General features: G+C 59.9%; 1 protein-coding gene across 4 annotated transcripts in view; it reads right to left on the bottom strand.

The window, feature by feature from the left end:
* CUNH1orf112 (chromosome unknown C1orf112 homolog) overlaps positions 1-19,580 on the bottom strand; it is a 36,105-nt gene that overhangs the window by 10,114 nt on the left and 6,411 nt on the right. For 2 of the 4 annotated variants that reach the window (XM_045838422.1, XM_045838423.1), the window contains exons 5-16: positions 19,290-19,430; positions 18,402-18,576; positions 16,947-17,031; positions 14,960-15,098; positions 11,824-11,904; positions 7,773-7,837; positions 3,963-4,111; positions 3,554-3,683; positions 2,356-2,542; positions 1,451-1,533; positions 1,079-1,130; positions 598-687 (exon numbers count right to left, since the gene is read on the bottom strand). In XM_045838422.1, coding sequence (XP_045694378.1) covers positions 598-687; positions 1,079-1,130; positions 1,451-1,533; positions 2,356-2,542; positions 3,554-3,683; positions 3,963-4,111; positions 7,773-7,837; positions 11,824-11,904; positions 14,960-15,098; positions 16,947-17,031; positions 18,402-18,576; positions 19,290-19,430 — 1,377 coding nt within the window. Of the gene's footprint in view, positions 1-597; positions 688-1,078; positions 1,131-1,450; positions 1,534-2,355; positions 2,543-3,553; positions 3,684-3,962; positions 4,112-5,523; positions 5,593-7,772; positions 7,838-11,823; positions 11,905-14,959; positions 15,099-16,946; positions 17,032-18,401; positions 18,577-19,289; positions 19,431-19,580 lie in introns of those variants that run through there. The other 2 variants (XM_045838424.1, XM_045838425.1) reach the window with 2 other exon arrangements.

Raw genomic sequence — 19,580 nt, 5'->3', positions numbered from 1 at the left:
GAGAACCGAGGGGAGGGCTGTGTCAGGAGACAGAAGCGGGATCATTACCTGTAACTTGCAGAAAGGACACTGGCAGACCTGAGTCTGGCTCCACTGGGCCTTGGCCTTGGGCTTGAGCCCCCCCCCCCCACCAATGCTGGGCCGGCGTCATCCAGCGTCAGCAGGAACCCCCGCGGGCAGTTCAGAAGCAACCCCTCTCCCCTCCTGTCTGACCGCCAGGTCTGCACTCCGCAGGGGTCTGGGGTCTCACCGGGTTGGTTCAGCCAGCACGGCCCCCTCCCCGATCCCGGGCTGCTGCCCTCCCGCCCCTCGCGAGACTCCGAGCCCACACCTGTCTGCACAGAAGGCGGGGCCGAGCCCCCGCACACACCCGGGTCTCCTTTCTCTGTGCAGCCCTGGTTTTCCTTCAACATCACCAAAACCTGCACCATCTACAAGCAGCCAGCACAGCGACCAATTGCCGCAGCGCAGTTCGCTCAGATCACACCCACATGTAAATGCAGAGTGTGTGTGTGTGGGGGGGGGGCAGGGACAAGCCTTCCCGAGCAGCGGGGACAGCAGTGAGCACCAGGGCAGTGACCACAAGGGTGTCCTTGCCTGGTGGGACGGGGCCATGAAGAAGAAGAGGCGCCTCAGCAGGACGGACAGGTGGGTGAGCTGGCGACACTCTCCAGGGCACGACTTTATCTGGGAAGAGACAGGAGAGACTGGCTGGACCGAGGGGGGAGGGGCACGGCAGCCCCGGGGGCAGCGGGCTGAGTGCGGGGAGGGGCGCTGGGCCATCCGCCCCACAGCTCGCTCTCTCCCGACTTCCTGCTCCGCACCTGACTTTGTTTGTTCACAGTGACCCTGGTCTTCCCCTCCCGGACCAAACAACTAAAGCAGCTCTATAAAATTCTGAAAACACGAGACCGTTCCCCCGATTTTAGTGTTTCTGGTGCGTCTCTCTCAACAGCATCAACAGCTGCTGGACTGCAGCCCCCACGCATTTCTGCGCCGGGCGCTCACCCGCTCAGGTGAGCATTTCTGCCCGGGGGCTCCGGGGGCAGGGCCGCGCCAGGGCTGCGACGCCACTCACCAGGCAAGCCACCAGGGCGACGTGGTGCGCGCAGAGCTCCGCGGTCCCGTACCTGCGACGCAAGGGAGGCCGTCGGGACACAGTCATTGGCACAGTCGTTCCGGGAAGCAGGGAGGTGAGCTTCCATAAAGCACCACGTTGTCTGAACCGCAGGTATTTCCGCAGCCGAGGGGACCGCGATACACAGAACCAGCACCCACAGGTGCAAACCAAAGCCGGGGGAGCAGCCCAGTTCCCCACGTGAACCCGGCCCACCCAGGGGCTGCTGGAGGGTCGCCGAGCCGGAACCCGTCTGTGAGAGCCGACTCCTTCACTGCCGGCCACTGCTGCAAACCCACGCCCACCCCCGACCGGACAGGCAGCGCGCCGTACCGAGCCAGGAAGCACCACGCGTCCACGGCCAGCAGGGCGGCGATCATGTCGGCACTCAGCACGGCGTCCAGCAGGGCCGCGTCCTGGGGAGAGACACAGCGCTGGCGGTCAGCTGCCCTCGACCCCAACTCCTCAGCACGAGCAGAGGCCCTCACGGTCCGGACGGCCGCAGGCCCTCCGAGGAAAGGCTCCTGCTCCCCGAGCCCGAGGGAGCCGGCTGGCCCGAGGGCCCTCTGCATCTGTTTGGCCCGACCACGGCCAGCCCTGGGCCGGGCTGCGGGGACCTCGAGCCGGCGCTCGCGGTGGCCACTCAATCACCGGGGCCGCCAGGACGCTCCCCGTAGCCTGAAGTCTTCAGGACGACGACGTCCGTGACACAGGAGCCTCTGCCTCTGCCGTGGGTCACCCAAACACAGTCTTTCACGTGGCTGATGTTCCCCACTGTACAATGTATTAAATGATGACCATACTTACGCAATTTCTAACCATTATTTCCCTGGAATTTCCTCAGCATCTTTTCTAATCCAATTCCATTAAAAAAGTCTGTATTATACCTAAGATCTACGGAGACTTGGCAATGCATACTACAGTTTATTTCTTTACGGAGCTCAGGTAAGATCCTCTCATTTTCCCTCCCCTCACAGTCTTTCCAAACCTCCCCACCCGAAATGTTTTCTCCAGTATTCCAGCTAACTGCTACACGTCAGCAGTGTAAGACGCTGGGACTGCCACTTCCTACGACTCAACGGAGTTCGAGGGTGAAATGTGTGAGCTGGGGGAGTGGCAGCAAAAAGCCCGTGTGCTAACGATTCCCACCGTCCCCTGTGTCTAAATCACAGTGTCAGAGGGGGTGGGGGTCGAGGCGGGAGCGTAACCTCGCGCAGCCCAGCGGGGAACACACTCACCAGCTCAGGGAACAGCGACGGGCGCAGGGAGGCGATGAAGGCGCACAGGCGCACACAGGCGTGCTGGTACAAGGTGACGGCCACCTCGGCCCGCCCCTCGCCCCGCACCCCCTGCGGACGCATGGGCAGGGACAGCTCCCCAGCGCAGTGCTCGAAGCTGCGGAAGACGGCCCCGAGCAGGGACGCCCTGCAGGAAGACCGGGGACAAGGAAGCCAATGCTGTTAACAATTAGCAGGTATCGTGACGAAAACACGACACATCACAGGTCGTTTAGGCAAGGCTAGGTGTCTCAAGAGGCATACGTTTCCAACATGCGGACGTGAGCACGCAGAAATAAAATACAGTCACAGTTCGAGAAGTCCCTTACAGGACAAGAATCTGCTGGCGCATTCTGTATCCCTTACCCAGTGTTCATCATGGCACTAAGCTATTCAGAGTCAAAGACAAAAGTCACCCAGAAACCTGGTATTTCAAGGGCCAGAGAGCACAGGTGAAACAGAGTATCAGTTCAGACAGGGAGAGGTCATTTCAGAATTGAGATGCTTCAGGAAATCTGCACAGCGGATTTAACAACGGATTAAAGACGGACCAGCTGGAAACAGGAGAAGGCACACCCGTGAGGACAAGGCCAGCGTGAGCGAGAGGTCTGGCAGGACCGGCGCGGGAGGCGGCCGGCGGCAGAACGGGGCGGCCAGGCCGAGGAGCCCGAGCTGGAGCTTCCCTCCCGGGCAGGGGAGCAGGAAGCGCAAGCCGGGCCTCCGGGAGGCCGACAAGACACGGCCCGGACGATGGGCCAGAAGAGGGAGGAAGCTGGAGTGCAGCGACCGCCCAGGGGAGGAGGCTGGATCCAGGGAAGCCCCAGCCCCAGAGGGAGCTGAGGGGGCCAGGCCCCCACCCCTCCGGAGCCCCTGTGCCCCCTGCTCCCTTTCCAACCGCCCCCACCCGCACGCTCGACCTGCACAGCCCCGCAGGGCAGACCCCGCAAAACACTGAGCAGGACCAAGTGTGTTCCGCATCTACGGACCCATGTATTTCTACGTGTGCATTTTGATAAAGCGGCCACACGCACACGAGGTCCACCGTCATCAGTGACTAGGACACCTGACACAACAGACACTTAACGTGACCGTCTTCCCAGACAACGGGGCGTTCCGCACCACCCGCAGCCCGACCGGATGTACTCGGCACGCCCGCTACCTGCACGCGGCTCCCGGGTCCCGGCTCCCGGCGCACCACAGCGCCTGCACGTGCTCGGGCTGCGCGGGCAGCTTGTCCATGACGGCCAGCAGCAGCAGGCACTGCGGGAACTGCAGCTCGCAGGGCAGCTCTGCCGGGCAAGGGGAACACACGCGTTAGGGCGCAGCCCGCTGGCGAGAACACACACGGCAGGCTTTCAGCACAAATCTGGTGTGGCGTCCAGAGAAGTCAGAGGTGTACTTTAAAATGGGAAGTGTGTTCCCAGAAGAACAACACCCAAGACGCTTTAAGTGAAAGTTCTGAAACGTGAAAGAAGGATGACTGCACGAGGGACCGTGTCCCTGCCTCTCCACCGTGTCCTCGTCGGCAGGAGGAGCTGCTCCAGCGCCGACCCGGCTCTGACGCCCACCTGGCGTGCCGTCCAGAACCACGTGCACGAAGGGCTGGAAGGCGAGCAGCTGCGTGACGAGAGGGTCCAGGGCCGCGAGGAACGAAGCCACCACTTCCTCCCGCTGGGCGTCGGAAAGGCCGGCCGCGAACAGGCTGGGGGGGCACCGGCTGGAAAGGGGGAAACACGGGCTCGTTAACGGCCACTCCCGGCCTCGGGGAGAGAGTGCACTGCACGCTGACGCTCCTCCCGCCGTGAAACGACGCTGAGAGCAAGCGGCACGCGCTGCGTAGAACCAAAGTCGGAGTACGGGGCCGACACCGTGACCGTAGGAAGAACTCAGAATCAGCACACGGCTCTAACACTAAATTGAAAGTTTAGAACGTTAATGAAATCTTTGGATCGCTGATGCATTTTAGTAAAACCATTCTGACAGTGATGTCTTTTAAAAAATAATGTAAAAATACGAAGTTAAGTAACTAGTAAAAACACTGCACGTAAAAACATATTCCTGATGAACTCTGGCATGATTGCTTCTACGGAAAATTGTTTGAGACAGCCCAGCGTGGAACGTGCCGGACTGGACGTGCAGCTGCTCGGGAGCGAGCCCTCCGCAACGACCGAACCGTCCGCCGGCGCCGGAGGAAGGGCGGGCTTCTCTCGGAGAAACATCTCAGCGACTGCGCACGCCGAACTCCGACCAAAACCTGCGGGGCCCGGGGCGTGTGTCTGGTGTCGGCGCCACGAGCTTCTGACCGCGGCGCAGGTGAGTGCTCGGGCAGCCCTGGCCTGCAGGGACGACGACACCTGGGAGCACGCACTAAAGACAGACACTCGGGGCCTCAGCAGTGTGACGCAGAAGCACCGCTGCTGGCCGGCCGCTGGCTGCGGGGTCTGGTCCTGCATCTAGCCCCCCGAGCCTCTCGGCCACCTCGCTGGTGACACTGGCCTGGAGCCAAGGGTCAGCGATGCGGGATGTGCAGGGCAGACACAGGTAAAACGCAGGTAACAGAACTCTAGGCTTGAGGCTCAGCTACAGAGCAGCCAAGGGTGCATATTTCAATCAAATGATGTATTTTTATTTTTTTAAAAGATTTTATTTTTAAGCCCTGGCTGGCGTAGCTCAGTGGATTGAGCACGGGCTGCGAACCAAAGTGTCGCAGGTTCGATTCCCAGTCAGGGTACATGCCTGGGTTGCAGGCCATGACCCCCAGCAACCACACATTGATGTTTCTCTCTCTCTTTCTCCCTCCCTTCCCTCTCTAAAAATAAATAAATTTTAAAAATCTTAAAAAGATTTTATTTTATTTTTAAAGGGGAAGGGAGAGAAACATCAATGTGTGGTTGCCTCTTGTGCACCCCAGACTGGGGACCTGGCCTGCAACCCAGGCATGTGCCCTGCCTGGGAATCAAACTGGCAACCCCTTGGTTCACAGCCCTCGCTCAGTCCACTGAGCTATGCCAGCCAGGGCAAATGATGTATTTTTTGTTTACTTATTTGACGACAAGCGTTTACCAAACGCCTGTGCATGTATGCCATGCCCTGTTCCAGGACACAGCAGCAAACAAAATTCAAAGTCACCGCTGGTGCAGAGTGTCCGTGCTAACGAGGGGAGGCAGCTCAGACGCGGAGAGCAAGTGCATCCACAGCAGAGCAGATGTCGCCATGTGCCTCGGAGAACAAACCAGGGGAGGCGGACAGGAAGCTCCGCTGAACTCCGTGGGGATGCGAGTCACCTGAGGGTTTGCACAGAAGTCCCACGGTCTCCGGTGAGCTCCATCCCTCCCTCTGGATACTGTCCAGAGAACAGACTAGAGCAGGGCGGGGGCGGGAGCAGAGGGCCGGCCGGGGACAGGTGCGGCGGGGAGCAGCGGTTGGGCTCTGTGCACGCACAGTGGACACACACACTGACACCGAAGGTGACCACCAGAGGGTCTGCTGATCAACCAGATGTGGGGGTACGCAGGCAGGAGGAAAATAGTAAGGATGTCGTCATGAGACGACAGGACCACAGAGAAGGGGCCCGAGGACCGAGGACCGAGGGCTGGGACCCACCCCAGAGACCTGGGAGAAGGGGCGGCACCTGCTGGGGGGGCGGCCGCCGGAGAGACCAGAAGGGAACCCAGAGGGCGGGGCGTCCTGGAAGTCAGCGGAAGGCAGAGTTCGAAAGGAAGGGCCGGGCTCCGTGGACAGGCGGATGCTGCGAGGCCTGCGGCTGCCCGTGGGACGCGGCGGCAGGGGGTCACGGCCAGCCCTGACCAGGGCCGCCCTGGGGAAGTGGCAGGCGCAGAGTCGGACAGGAATGGGCTTAAAAAGGCAGCGCAGTGGACCCCTCAACAGCGAAGGGGGGAGGCACAGGCACCCGCACCCTGGACAACCAAAGGTCCGCCTGTAACTCCAGACGCCTCAGACCCTCTCTGCCAGAGGCCTGCTGCAGCCACACAAGCAGCCGGTGAACGCCAACTGTGGTGTTGTGCGTGCTACGTAAAGTGGCCTCACGGTGGAGCGAGCCACAGGGAAGACGTGTCACTAAGGAAATCACGAGGAAGAGAAGACACGTCCGCAGCGTCTGCTGGGAGAAGCCCAAGGGGAGGGCCCTGGCCCAGACCGCAGCATCAGAGGGGCAGCTGCAGGAGCAGCGACGGCACAGGTGCGAACACAGGCAGAGCTGGGACGGGACGGGATGGGCAGGACGCTGGGCTGAGAGACAGTTTCATATCGCTCTGCAGACTGCAGACGGGGTTCGCAGCCCGGGACACGCCCGCAGGGACGAGGCAGCTGGGAGAGAGTGTGGCGGCGCAGGAGAGCGAGGTTCAGGACGTGCGGGAGCGGGGACTCTCCTGCACGTGGCCCCCCCCACCCCCGACACACACGGTGAGCACAGGGCTGACGAGGAGGAGGAACGGGCCATGGGTGCTGGGGTGGGGCACGTGTGGCGGGGGAGTGTGACGGAGGGTGTGATGGGGGGACCGTGATGGGAGTGAGTGTGGCAGGGGGGGTGTGGCGGCGGGGACAAGTGTGGCGGGGGGAGTGTGACGGAGGGTGTGATGGGGGGACCGTGATGGGAGTGAGTGTGGCAGGGGGGTGTGGCGGGGGGGGGGACAAGTGTGGCGGGGGGAGTGTGACGGAGGGTGTGATGGGGGGACCGTGATGGGAGTGAGTGTGGCGGGGGGGTGTGGCGGGGGGACAAGTGTGGCGGGGGAGTGTGACGGAGGGTGTGATGGGGGGACCGTGATGGGAGTGAGTGTGGCAGGGGGGGTGTGGCGGCGGGGAGTGGCACACAGACGCTGTCGGGAGGCCGGGTGGATGAGGGAGAGGAGGGCGGACCTGGTGAGCGAGGTGACAGGACCATTTTAGCATCAGACGGAGGGCTCTTCTGAGGTGGCTGTCAATTTCAAATGTCACTTAGCCTCTATCCGAACTGACACCTTGCTGTAACTCACACTGTTGCTGAGGCAGAGCTGCCCACCACCTGACTTCCATCTCGTGGAGCTGAGATGGAAACTGACCAAGGTCGGAAGCCACGTGCCGACAGAACGCACATGCGTGCGTGCAAGCCCCTCCGTCAGCCTCCGGTGCCCATCACCACGTGGGCCAAGGGCGTCGTCCCTCGGTACCAGGCCCTGCTTCAGACCACAGAGACGTCCAACGCACACAGAATCTATTTTTAAAAGCTGCCATTTCCACCTACGTTAAGCAAGCGGATAAAAATTCACTGAAACACTAGAAGAAGCGACTCTGAGGTGTTACTTTAAAATGACGCACATTTGGTCTCTGCCTGGCGCACACGGCATCGCTGCACCTCGGCGGCGACGCGGCGCTCTCCTTACCTGTGTGCCTGCAGGTACAGCTGGTGCAGCGCAGAGCAGCAGTCGGAGAGGAAAGGAAGAAACTCCTGAAAGAAAACAGCTCCACTCACTCTTCACGCACAGTGCGCCCCTCTAACCCACACCCCCTCGCCAAGGCCACCAATAAGTAAACCCGGACGTGCCGCATTCTGAAACTCTCGCGTGAGAACAGGGAGCACGAGGCTCAGCACCTGAAGGTCCTTCCTGTGAAAACTGTCACCAAACGACGGTGAGCGACTCTCGGGTGCGCAGCACCCACTACGTGCACAGCACTCACTACGTGCACAGCTGTGAGACCCTCCGGCGTGTTGGGGAGCACGGCCCCAGCCCCCTCAGGCCCCAGCCATGCCGCTGTCCGCACCTCGCAGGACAGAGGCTGGGCCAGGGTGTCCAGCAACGCGACCCAGTCGCACAGCTGAGCCGGGCAAGGCCGGGCCTCAGGTGCAGTGGTGCCTGCCCCCAACCCCGTTACGGCAGGCTCTCTCTCCTAGAAAGTACAAGAAATTGTCTTTATTGTCAGGACATAGAAAAAAAGTTGATGGTTAATTTTTAAAAATTACAAGCTCCCCTGGGAGGAAAGAACTGATGGAAAAGATGGTACGATGAGGGCGTCTGGGTCATGAGGGCAGAGCAGTGACCTGCGCTGTGCCGCCTCCTCCTAGGGCCAGATCGAACTCACAACCAAACCACGAAGCCACCGCCAGGAAGGACCCCTGGGGACGAGCTGAGCGGGTCTCCGACAGCCAAGGGTCCAAGGAGCAGCCTCGCGGAGACCAGCAGGGGCAGAGATGCGGCCACCAGTGCACCCACCTGTGCTGGTCAGGCACCAGGAGGGGCATCTCAGATGCAAAGGTCCCCCGTGAGGAGCAAGGGGTCCCAGCTCCACACCGGGCCCCCCGCCCCAGGGCGAGACCACCAGGAAGAGGAGTCCCCGTAACACCTGGGCACAAACAGAGGGGACTGTGCCCAAGTGAGACGGAGGCTGCTGGGGGCCAAAGCATTCCCCCAAAGGCTCACTCGCCCGAGCACAGGCTCGCTGGCTCGCGGACTCGCTGGCTCTGGAAGCCAGGGCGGATCGGAGGCGGTGGCCCAGAAGCAGGGCCAGGGCCGGGGACAGACAGGGAGGAACCGAAGTGACTGGCTTCAGAGCGCAGCTGCAGGGGCAAGGCCAGGGGCTCCCCGGCAGGGACCCGTGTCCTGTCTCCCACCACATCGCCAGAGGGGGCCGCCGGGCACCAAGTGCTGGGTGGGGCAGAAGCAGGTTCATAGTTGTTCGTACGAAAAATGACACAGCCCTGGCCGGTGTGGCTCAGTTGGGTGGGCACTGTCCCGCAGACCAAAAGGTGGCGGGTCCCATCCCCGGCCAGGGCACGTGCCTGGGCTGCGGGTTCGGTCCCTGGTCAGGGTGCAGAAAAAGGGCAGCCAATTGACGTTTCTCTCTCGCATTGATGCTCCTCCCCCTCTCCTTCCCCCACCCCCACATTCAATAAGCATGTCATCAGGTGAAGATGAAAAAACAATAATAATAACAGTAATAATACGAGAATACACTGTCCCGCAGGTGCCCCGCCCCGTGTGGGCTCTACACTAACTGGCTAACACTGTGCCCAACCTGCATGACCCCAAACCCAGCCCCGCCGGAGCCCAGGGAGCCTCTCCCAGTGCCCCGCCCCCACGAACCGCCTGCCTGGGCTTGCCTGCGGGTGTCCCCAGTGTCCCTCCAATGTCCCCCCAGAGTCCCCCCAGTGCCTCACAAACCCGAGAGCAGGGCAGACCCGACGAGCCCCGTCACCCCCGCCCCGGTGCTCCAACAGCCGGCACTGCATGGCAGGGGCAGCCTTGGCTGGAAGCACAGCCTCAACCGGCTGGCCATCCACCTCGCACAAGCGGCGGCAGGCCTCAGCTCGCGTCCCAGCGCCCACGGAGGGGCCGAGCCCAGCCCTGGGGCCCCACCTCGGCTCACAGCGCAGCCCCTCCCAGGCACCCCCCCAAGCCCAGCACAGGGGCAGCCAACAGCCGATCACGCTGTAGCCCCTCCAGATGGCTGCGACCCAGGGTCCAGTGCTGGCTGACCGTGACCTGCCCTGGCACCCGCCCAGGAGGCTCCAGGACCCATACCCGGTGGCCAGCGCCAGACCTCCCCGGAGAGAGAAGCCTCTGACCAGCTCCATAAACGACATGGGGAGGCACACACTGTGCAGCACTGGAGCTGGCTGGAGCCACCCCCGGCCCCTGGGGCCAGCCCCGCACGACGACAGCGTCTCCTCCAGTCCCAGCCGGCCCTCACGGCCGGTTGGCTGTGGGCAGCCGCACCCAGGACGTGCCAACGGCAGCAATACAGGGGCACCGCAGAGGCGCCCGCTCAGGCGAGCAGGGCGACTGCACCCCTCACCCCACAGGACACCTGCTACACGAGGCCGCTCCACCACCACGGGGATAGGGCCACTCCACCTCACGCACCGACGCGAACACAGGGAGGCAGCCAAAATGAGCAGACACAGGATCATGGCCCCAATGAAAGAGCAGGGCAAAATCCAGAAAAAGACCTAAATGAAGTGGAGATGAGCCATCTATCAGATGCGGAGTTCAAAACACTGATTATAAGGATGCGGAACGAACTCAGGGGGAGAAGAGATGGACTCAGGGAGAACTTACACAAGAGACAGAAACCATGAAAAGAAACCAGTCAGAAACTAAGAACACAGTAACCGAAATGAAGAGCACTTTAGAGAGAATCAACAGTAGGTCAGACGAAGCAATCTCGAGGAAGAAAAACAAAGTTAAGTACCGTGCAAACTGATACCAAAGTGCACCGCACGGTTCCCAGGGGCCAGCACAGCCCTGGGCTGAAACCGCCCGGGCGACGGGACAGAGCAGGGAGCCCAGGGGTGGACCCGAGCACGCGCGGTCAGCGAGTCCACGGCGAAGGAGGCAGCGGCACACGGCGCGGCAAAGACAGTCCCTCCCGTGAGAAAGCCAGGACAACGGGACAGATGCATGCAAAAAGAAAAAAGAGAGAGAATCCAGATCACTTTCTTACATCACACACAAAAAGAAACTCAAAATGGATTCACCCCTTAAACGCAAGACCCGAAGCCATAAAACCCCCGCAGGCGAACACAGGCGGCGATCGCCACCGTTCTCAGCAGCATTTCATTGGCTCCCCTCGGACAAGGAGACGAAAGAAACGGGACCGCATTAAACAAGAGAGTGTTTGCCCAGAGGAGGAAACCACACACAACAACAGGAAAAGACCACCCACCGAGTCGGAGCGGATACTTGCCAATGACACATCCAATCGGAGGTTATATCCAAACCGTAGAAGGAACTCACACAGCTGAACACCGAAAAATTAAACAACCTAATTAAAAAATGGGCAGCCTGAGAGACATCTTAGATCCCAAGAGGGCATGCCCATGGCCGACAAACACATGAAAAGGGGCTCAGCCTCCCTGACCGTCAGGGAGACGCCCCTCACGCCTGCCGGAACGGCCCTCGCCCTCACCGGGAAGCCACCGAGCCAGTGCCGGCACGGGTGTGGGGTACAGGGGAGCCTCGGGCACTGCCGGTGGGTTGTAAGTCCAGGCACCACTGTGGGAACCACAGGTCCGCCCGCCCGGACCACCCGGCCACTCCCTGCGCACACCCCCGCGGTCCTGCTCTCTGGGAGACTCCCCACCACGCGGGTTTTCTCAGCATCGCCCCCCAGTTTCACGGATTTGAAGCCCACGCAGTACTTGAAGACAAATGGAATCATCTTCTGAAAACTGATTTGGGCTTACAGAAATCTTATTTGTATTTATATTAAATAACTTTTTCAGATAACTGAGCAAATAACAATGATGACAGCCACTTAAATAATATCACAGATACTCAATATTTAACAACAGACAATACTAAACGAAAAAATAAATGACCTAAAAAATACACTCTTGACAAAATAACTTCAAAAGACTGCTCTTAGCAGGAATGATACAAACATGATCATTCATAATTTATTCACATTTATGCATTATAAAAAAATAAGTCTTACCTTAGTATAGTGCAGAAGAGAGTTGGCAAAGAAACGACACAATTTGAGTGTTTTTTGAAATAATTTATAGTCAGCATTATCCTGTTTCAAAAAAGAAAAAATATAATAAATAATAAAAGAATATAAAATTAGCTTAACTTGTAAATGAGAACGTTTTCTATAAAGATCTCTTAAAAACCCTTAGAGTATAAACATTTTCCAAGAAAACATAATTCTACTCTGAATTGTTAGGAGCAATACAATTACCAAATGATGACAGACATACTTCAAAAAATTTACATTACTGAAAATAAATGTTAATGTATAAGAGCAAAGAGGAGAACCTTCTGGGTTGACCACAACACGAAGAGACGTAGACGCCTCACTGTCCCGTGCCCCGCGCAGAGGGACAGACGCGGCGGCAAAAGTCTCGCAAACCAGCAGGACGCGCAACAGACGGAAGGAAGGCGGCCGTTCGCAGAACAGAACAAGGTGCTTCTATCCTGACTTTTTCAAAAGCGAGTGCAGGGCACAGACCCCGCCCCTTCGCGGTCCTGAGCTGCGGGACCAGAGAGCAGCGGCGCCCCAGGGCCGAGCAGCGGCACCCCAGGGCCGGCAGGGAGGGGCTGGGGCGCAGCCACGGGAGGTCATTCCTCAGCGTTTCAGGAGACTGAGTATATCTGCACCCCCTTTCTGTGACTAAGGCAAGAGAAACACTGGCTAAAACCTAAACGCAGCAGGCAATGAAGCTCCGTATTAAAGACAAAAATACATGTTTATTCTCAGAATGCAGATTTCTAAAAACAACGGATAAACAAAGGTAGGAACTGCAGTGAAAATTAAATTCGTATCGAAGAGCCTTCCAAACAAATCTCCCTGTCCTCACAGGAAAACGAGACCGCTGGTGGACGGAAGACTGCACGCTGGGCGGGAGGGAGGAGGGACCACCGGGGACAGGGCCACACCCTAAGCAGCCAACACAACACCCTGGTCCAGAAAGCGCACTCGGGACTCGGGACTCGGCAGAGAGCGGAACTGTCAGTCTCCGTGGCCGTTCGGGATTGACCACGCCCCCAAACGTGCTGACGTCCGGACCCGGCGCCGCGGAACGTGGCTGCATTGGAGGCACGGGCGCCGCCGAGGTGCTGCGTGGATGTGCGGTCCTGCGGGCCTGCCCGGGTCCGGTCAGCTAGGGCCCACATGAGGATGACGGGAAGGCACAGGGAGGCCCCACGCGTGACGAGGCGGCGGAGGCCGGGGTTGCCCAGGACGCCAGCCACACCAGACGCTGAGCGGCGGGCACGGAGCACACCCATCCCGGACTCCGGGGCAAGGCCCCACCCCCGCCTCTCTGGCGTCCACCCCGCAGGGCTGTGAGGGAGCAGGGGTCGGCCCTTTCACCGGGGCCACCTCGTTCGTGGTCGTCTGCTGTGGCTGCCCGGTAAGTAAACACAGGGACTGACGGACCCGTGACCCTTCCATTAACAGCATACAACCAATTAAACCTAGTGGTCTTATCTAGACACTGATGAGAACCCTGGCACTTGGAAGACGTCCATTCCTCAAGAAATACCGACAGCGAACAGCAGAGGGCGCCGCCGGCCAGAGTGTAGAGGAAGGGATGGCTGGACTGGCTCGGCAGACCAGGGCAAAGCTGCGTTTCCCCCAGGGACAGCGAGTAGAGAGGGTCCAAGTTGTCGGTCCCAGATGTTCACAAGTAAGGAAGAACATGAACATCTGCTTGGAAGCTAGGATAACGTGCCATGTTAATTCTCTGATTTTCACCTGCAAACAGGTGGTAAGAGGTGAGCTTGTGCACCTACTACCAACAGCCACCCTGGCCGGGCACCCTCTGCCCTTTCCCTCCCACTGCTGACTGTGCTGGCGCCTGGGCTTTCCACGGCCCCCGGACTCTGCCCAGGCACTTCTGTCTGCTCTTCCTCTCCCAGCCCTAACTAGCTGGGGGAGCTGGCATCAGGAAAAGCAAGGAGCTGGGGAGAGGGGCCGGGCCAAGGATGCAGATGTACTGGAGAGGCTGGGGAGCAAACAGCCCTCCTGCCACGGCAGGGGGCCAACCCACCGCCGCCTCTCAGCACGGTCAGGGAGACCAGGAATGCACAGGAAGGAAGCCAGACGACAGAAGGAAAAGGGGAGAGAGAAGGGGAGTGATGGGAGGACAGGTGAGAGGAAAGAGAGGCAGGAGGGGAGAGATCAGTCCCTTCCTGAGCTACCCCCTCCCCTCCTCAGCAGTGCAGAGGCAGAACCCCATTCCCAAGTCCTGCCCCCCCCCAGCCTCTGCCCCCAGACCGCCCCTGCCCCAGCAGAGGCCACCCACCGGCACTCAAGCACACAGGTGCTGGGCGAGTCCTCCCTCCTCCTCCCCTCTGGAGGCTTGGCGGGAAGGACAGGGCCCCCAGGGCTTCCCCCCACCCCCCCTGCAGCCAGCAGGCCTCCAGCAGGAGGAGCGCCCTGCGGTGGAGGAAGTCTGACCCCTTTCCCATTGGAAGATGGAGCTGCTCGGTCCGGGGCACTATTAGCCCTACACTGTAGGGCTTTATGAGTTAAGTGAGTTCAAAGGGCTGGTCTGAGAACAAAAGGCACTATTGTCTAAGGCTGCCACTGGAAAACGAACAATTCCTGTAAGCATACTAGAAATAAGTTTTTAGAATACGGTGATTCAGAAATGGGATGCCAATTCAACACTGCAGTTCTTTGCAGTCAAAGTCATGCAAGCGCACATCTACTTCAGAAGACACGCGCACACACACAGTTGTGTGACGGGTCACTGCGGCTGCACCGGGTCAGTGAAGAAAGGCCGGTGTGGCCGCATCAAGACGGACTTAAATAAGCACAGGGCTAAAGCGTCCGACTTGGGTTTTCGGGGAGAGGAGGAGGAAAGGATGGCGAGGAGACGGCCTGGGCCCCCCGGTTGGTATGGAACGAGGAGAGACAGCCGGACTGCAGGGGGATGAGGGCGGGCAGGCATCTGCCGCCACGGCCACGTTCGGGGTGAAGGTAGTCACGGGCTGCAGTCCCGTCTCACAGACTGAAAGACGGGCAAACGCAAACGAGCGAAGAAAAACCCTTCCAAGCGCAGCGGCCCTCAGAGCCCCTGCGGTTCGGGGGCTGGGAAACAAGCGCTGCGGCAGCACCGTACCTGCGCGCCGGCCTGGGCCATCTGCTCCGCCAGCTGCAGGCCGGCCCGGAAGGAGCACAGGGCGTCCTCGCACAGGCTGGCGACGATGTCCCTGTGCCTCAGCCGGCCCCTCACGCCCGCCTGGTGCTTCAGGCTCTGCCTAGGAGCACGGAGAAAAGGGCAGTCACCACGAGCAGCACATCAGGGAACTTCGGGCCATAAAACATGACGAAGGAGCACGTGGAACATCACAGCGCGCACCTGTGAGATGCGGCACAGTTGTGTCACCTTTCCCTGGGAAGCAGTCACATTCAAGTTACTGTTTGTTTTTTTTTAATTTCTCCACGCAACAGGCGCCAGTCTCTCTGACGGGCTCTGGGAGCAGAGGGGGAAGGAAGACACAGCCTCTGCCCCATCCACACAGAGCGGGTGGGCCAGCGGGAGGCCGAACATCACATCACGGTCAGCATTCTCAGGGTGGGAGTCCGAGAATGCTGCCGTGAGGGCGCAGCACTGGAGCTGGGGACTGCGAGTTATGCACAGGGGTCAGCAAGGCGTGCGTGCAGGCTGAAGAGGAGCATCCTGGCCGAGGGAGGAGCTGCGACAAGGCCCCGGGATGGGAGCGCTCCGTGCGTTCGAGGAGGTGAGTCAGGGCGTCGGACTCGTGTTCCCCGGGGGCCACATCAGCCTCACGGCTGCCTTCACAGGGCTGACTGCAATTCCAGCTCCTTAGCAGTGAAGGAGCCGTCACATTTACACAGTCCTGAAACTATTCCGGCCCTCGGAAGGCGACCGCGAGGCTGGTGAGCCCCCGGTGAAGTGCGTCTGATGCCCTGCGCTGTGAGCACGGAGAGGGCGGCGGAGACGGGGGTGGAGATGGGCTGCAGGGGAGGGCAGAGCCCGGGGGGGGCGGTTCCGAGGTCGTTACTCGTAGTAAAATGGGGTGGACTTCAAGCAGTTGAGTGACTATCTGATTACATTTCAAAACATGAGTCTGAATGCTGGGTAGCAGTGCTTTAGAAGGGGGGGAGAGTGGACAGTATTTGATGGTGGTGATGGTGACAGTGATGGTGGTGACAGTGATGACAGTGGTGGTGATGAGGATGATGATGGTGGTGACAGTGGTAATGGTGATAGTGGTGGTGAGGATGGCGGTGATGTGACCGTGATGACGGCAACGGGAATACAACTAATTCGTTGAGCATTTACTATGCGCCATGCACCCGTCAAAGCATCTCACCCTGGTAAACTCAGCTCTCACTAGAACCCACGGTAAAAGTGCCATGGCCGCTAGCCCTGTTTCCAGACGAGCAAACTAAGGTGCGGAGAAGCCTCCCAAACCACCCCAGGGCTGAGGAGGGTCAGTGGCTTCGGAACAGACCAAGCGACATGCCGCAGGGCTCTGAGCTGACGCTCCTGACCACCGCGCCGCTGCCTGGTGGAGACTTCGTAAGCTGCGTAAGTGCGTGCTGCTACACTGACCCTTCGCGTGCCGTGCATGTGCGCGCAGTGGGGGTGCTCACCCACGTCTGCACCTCGACTGTGCCCCCCGCCCCCAGGAAGCCGACGAACGCTGTGGGCACTCTCCCCAGTGACCCTTCGCGATGCTCCAGTCAAAGCCACTTCGTAAAGGCAGTGGAAGTGGAACGACTCAGAAGCTCACACTGAAGGGATCGCACTCAGCTCTAACTGCAGTCACTGATTCATCTGAGCCTGGAAACAGGACGCAGCACAGTGGCGGCAGGCAAGTGGTTCGGGTCTAGCCTGATCCTGGTGCAATCGCCCGGACCCACTAGCGCACTGGGGGAACTTCCATCCTGAACTGGAGGCAGCAGGGTGAAGTCCACTCTGGTCTGGGGGCTACGTGTGGGGTGACCTGGGCCACCGGACAGCAGGGCCGCGGAGCATTTCACACACCCACAGGAAAGGAAGTTTCAAATGCAGTCTGATGTGAATCATTAAGATCTGAGATAGGGAAAACTGCAGAAAGTAAAAACAAAATACTTACTTAATTATAAATTTCCAAGTGTTGGCGTGGAATGCATGGTCCATGCCAGAAATGGCCGCGCAGATGTCCAGCAGCGAGTGGATGACTGCGGAGAGAGGTGACAGAACCCTCAGGGCTCTGCGGTGGCCAGGGCCCGCCTGCGCTAGAAGTGTCTGCCGACCGGTCAGACGTCCGCTAGAGCAGGCGAGGCGGTGTGCAAAACTGGTGTCCAAATGACTATCGGAGAAGTGTCGCACTTTTAAAGTTTTTCATAAATTATGGAACTCCTGAAGTCTGCACCCGCCCTATGACCTAAACAAAAACTGAAATGCTGAGTGGCACGAAGCCGCGCGAGACTCCAACTGGAACCCTCTCTGCGCGGAAGTCCGCTCTGAAACGACAGAGGAACCCGAGGCGAAAGGACCGAACACGGACGGACCAGAGCTCACGTGCACGGCTCCCGTGCACGGCGTCTGTGCTGTCTGCGGCGGACTCCTCATACAAACGGCCGAGGGAACGTCCCCTTGGTGCCCCCACTCTCCGGCGGCGCCCTCCCACGCGGGCTGCGGGCTCAGCCGCACGGCCTGCTTCAGTCCACAGCACGGCGGCGACCAGAAGGCCAGCGGAGACTTGAGCCTGCCTGGCCGTGGGGCCTGCCCTCCCCGCCGCTCTGCGACCCCCAGGCCGCAGCAGGTGGGGGAGCCGGCGAGCCAGCTGGGTGCTGCTGCCTCTTCCAACAGCCAGACTGAGCGAGGCCGCCAACCCCACACACGGGGGAGCCGCCCTGCCATGCGGAACAGGGACAGCCCGCCCAGCGGAGCCCAGCGCAGCGGCTGGCTCACAGAACCACAGGTCAGTAAAACGGTGGTGGTCTTAATCCCCAGCTTTGGGGAAGGTTTGCTGCAGAGACAAAAGCACCTAATACACACACCGAACCGGCTCCCCCCTCACGGTGAACTGCGGGAGAATACCTTCGCACTCACGCTGCTCCCCAATCTCAGGGCCTCGGCCCGCGCGTGAGGGAAGGCAATTCTTCAAACGTGAAACAGAACGTGACAGAGTCCGCCACGGGCACGAGGATGCCGTCTCACGCACAGTCAATGACACGGTGTGCACACGCTGACAGGCACAGGCACGGGCCATTCTGTGCGTTCCGAGAGGGGCCTGCAGACGGCCCTCCCCGCTGCGGCCAGGGCTCCAGAACCCCCGCGGTGGCCCCCGTCTGCGGCTGCGATGGCGCGGCAGACCTGTCTTTGTGGTCACGGTGGGGGGCTACCCACTACGGACGTCGTCCGAATGTGCAACGCCGATGCTGGGCATGGAGCAGCGGTCCTGCACTCTACAATCTCAAAGGCCGACCACTCACCCGGCAGGGTTTACCCTTCCCGCGGAGGCGCCCTGAGGCACCGCAGACAGCGGCGGCTCAGGCACGGCGGACACCCGTTCACCAGGGCACTCGGCCCTGCCCCCACTCACCGGTCGCCATGTCCAGAGCGCCACCCTCCTCGTCGCCGGCAGGGTCGGCAGGGTCCGTGCGCACCGTGTCCAGCAGTTCCATCAGCTGCTTCTGGAGAGAGTAGGCCTCCTTGAAAAGTGCCTGGAGAAGGTCTGACACCAGGTGCAAGCGCCCAGAATACACAGACTCACTGTTCTGCTCAAATGAGAGAAGAAAAGAAAATCATGAGAAGCTCAAAAGCTAAATTTACTTTCACTCACACTATCAGAGATCACAAAGTTCACGCTTCCCACCGACCCACGTGTTCGTACGTGGAACACAGGTTCCATGAGCACCCACTAACTATGTGCCCTTCAAGAGAGGCGAGCTGGCAGCAAAGGAAGCGACTTCCGAGACCCTGCAAGGGCAGCGCTGGGGGGCGGCGGGGGGGTGAGCGACCTTGGGTCAGGTGCATGGCAGCGCGGCCCCTACCACCGAAGAGGGGTGTCAGCCGACACACGGCAGCATCAAAACGGCCCACGGCCTCTGTGCCGTCAGGCTGCCCCAGCCAGGGACGCAGAAAGGAACCAGACAAGGGTTGCTGGCCCTGCACAGGAACCTGCTCATTAAGGAATTCATCCGTTTCACCAGCGTCAGCACAGAACTATTTCAGGATCCTTGTGACTAAACCAATTCTATCACTTCTTTCTTGGTAGAGAGGAAACGGGATAAACAAAAGACAAAAGCCCACTTTTATCACTTCTTTGTAACTATGTTAAAAACACTTACATGCATGCTTCCAGTTCTATGGCAAAGTCTATTCCAGTAATGCGGGCTCAAGTGCATACTCTTACGTACAAGACTTGGTCCTCAGCCCCTCCGCCCTCGGGTTCCAGGCCATTCAGAGTGTGCCTGGACCCGTCACTCACCTTGCAGTGCACAAAGGTACTTCTGATCACGTGCAGGACCGAAGCGGGCAGACTCTGGATGCTGTCGAGGACGACGGGCCCCTGCGTGGCGCAGACGTGCCGCACGCACCCCGTGAGAGCGCCCAGGGCCTGCACCATGGTCTGAGGACAAGGAGGGAGAGCCCATTTGGAACACGTCCGCTGTGCCACCGGAAGTGGGCGGGCTGGGTGCCAGGGACGGGCCGTGAACTGCACGGGCCCTCTGCTCTTCCCGTCGCAGAGCCAGTCCAGCAGAACAACCAGCCAGCCGCA

Source organism: Phyllostomus hastatus, unplaced genomic scaffold (assembly GCF_019186645.2).
Source record: "Phyllostomus hastatus isolate PE091 unplaced genomic scaffold, TTU_PhHast_1.1 phas_contig_283, whole genome shotgun sequence".
Lineage (NCBI taxonomy): Eukaryota > Metazoa > Chordata > Mammalia > Chiroptera > Phyllostomidae > Phyllostomus > Phyllostomus hastatus.
The sequence above is the reverse complement of the archived record's forward strand: the minus strand, read 5'-3'. Positions and strand labels throughout refer to the sequence as shown.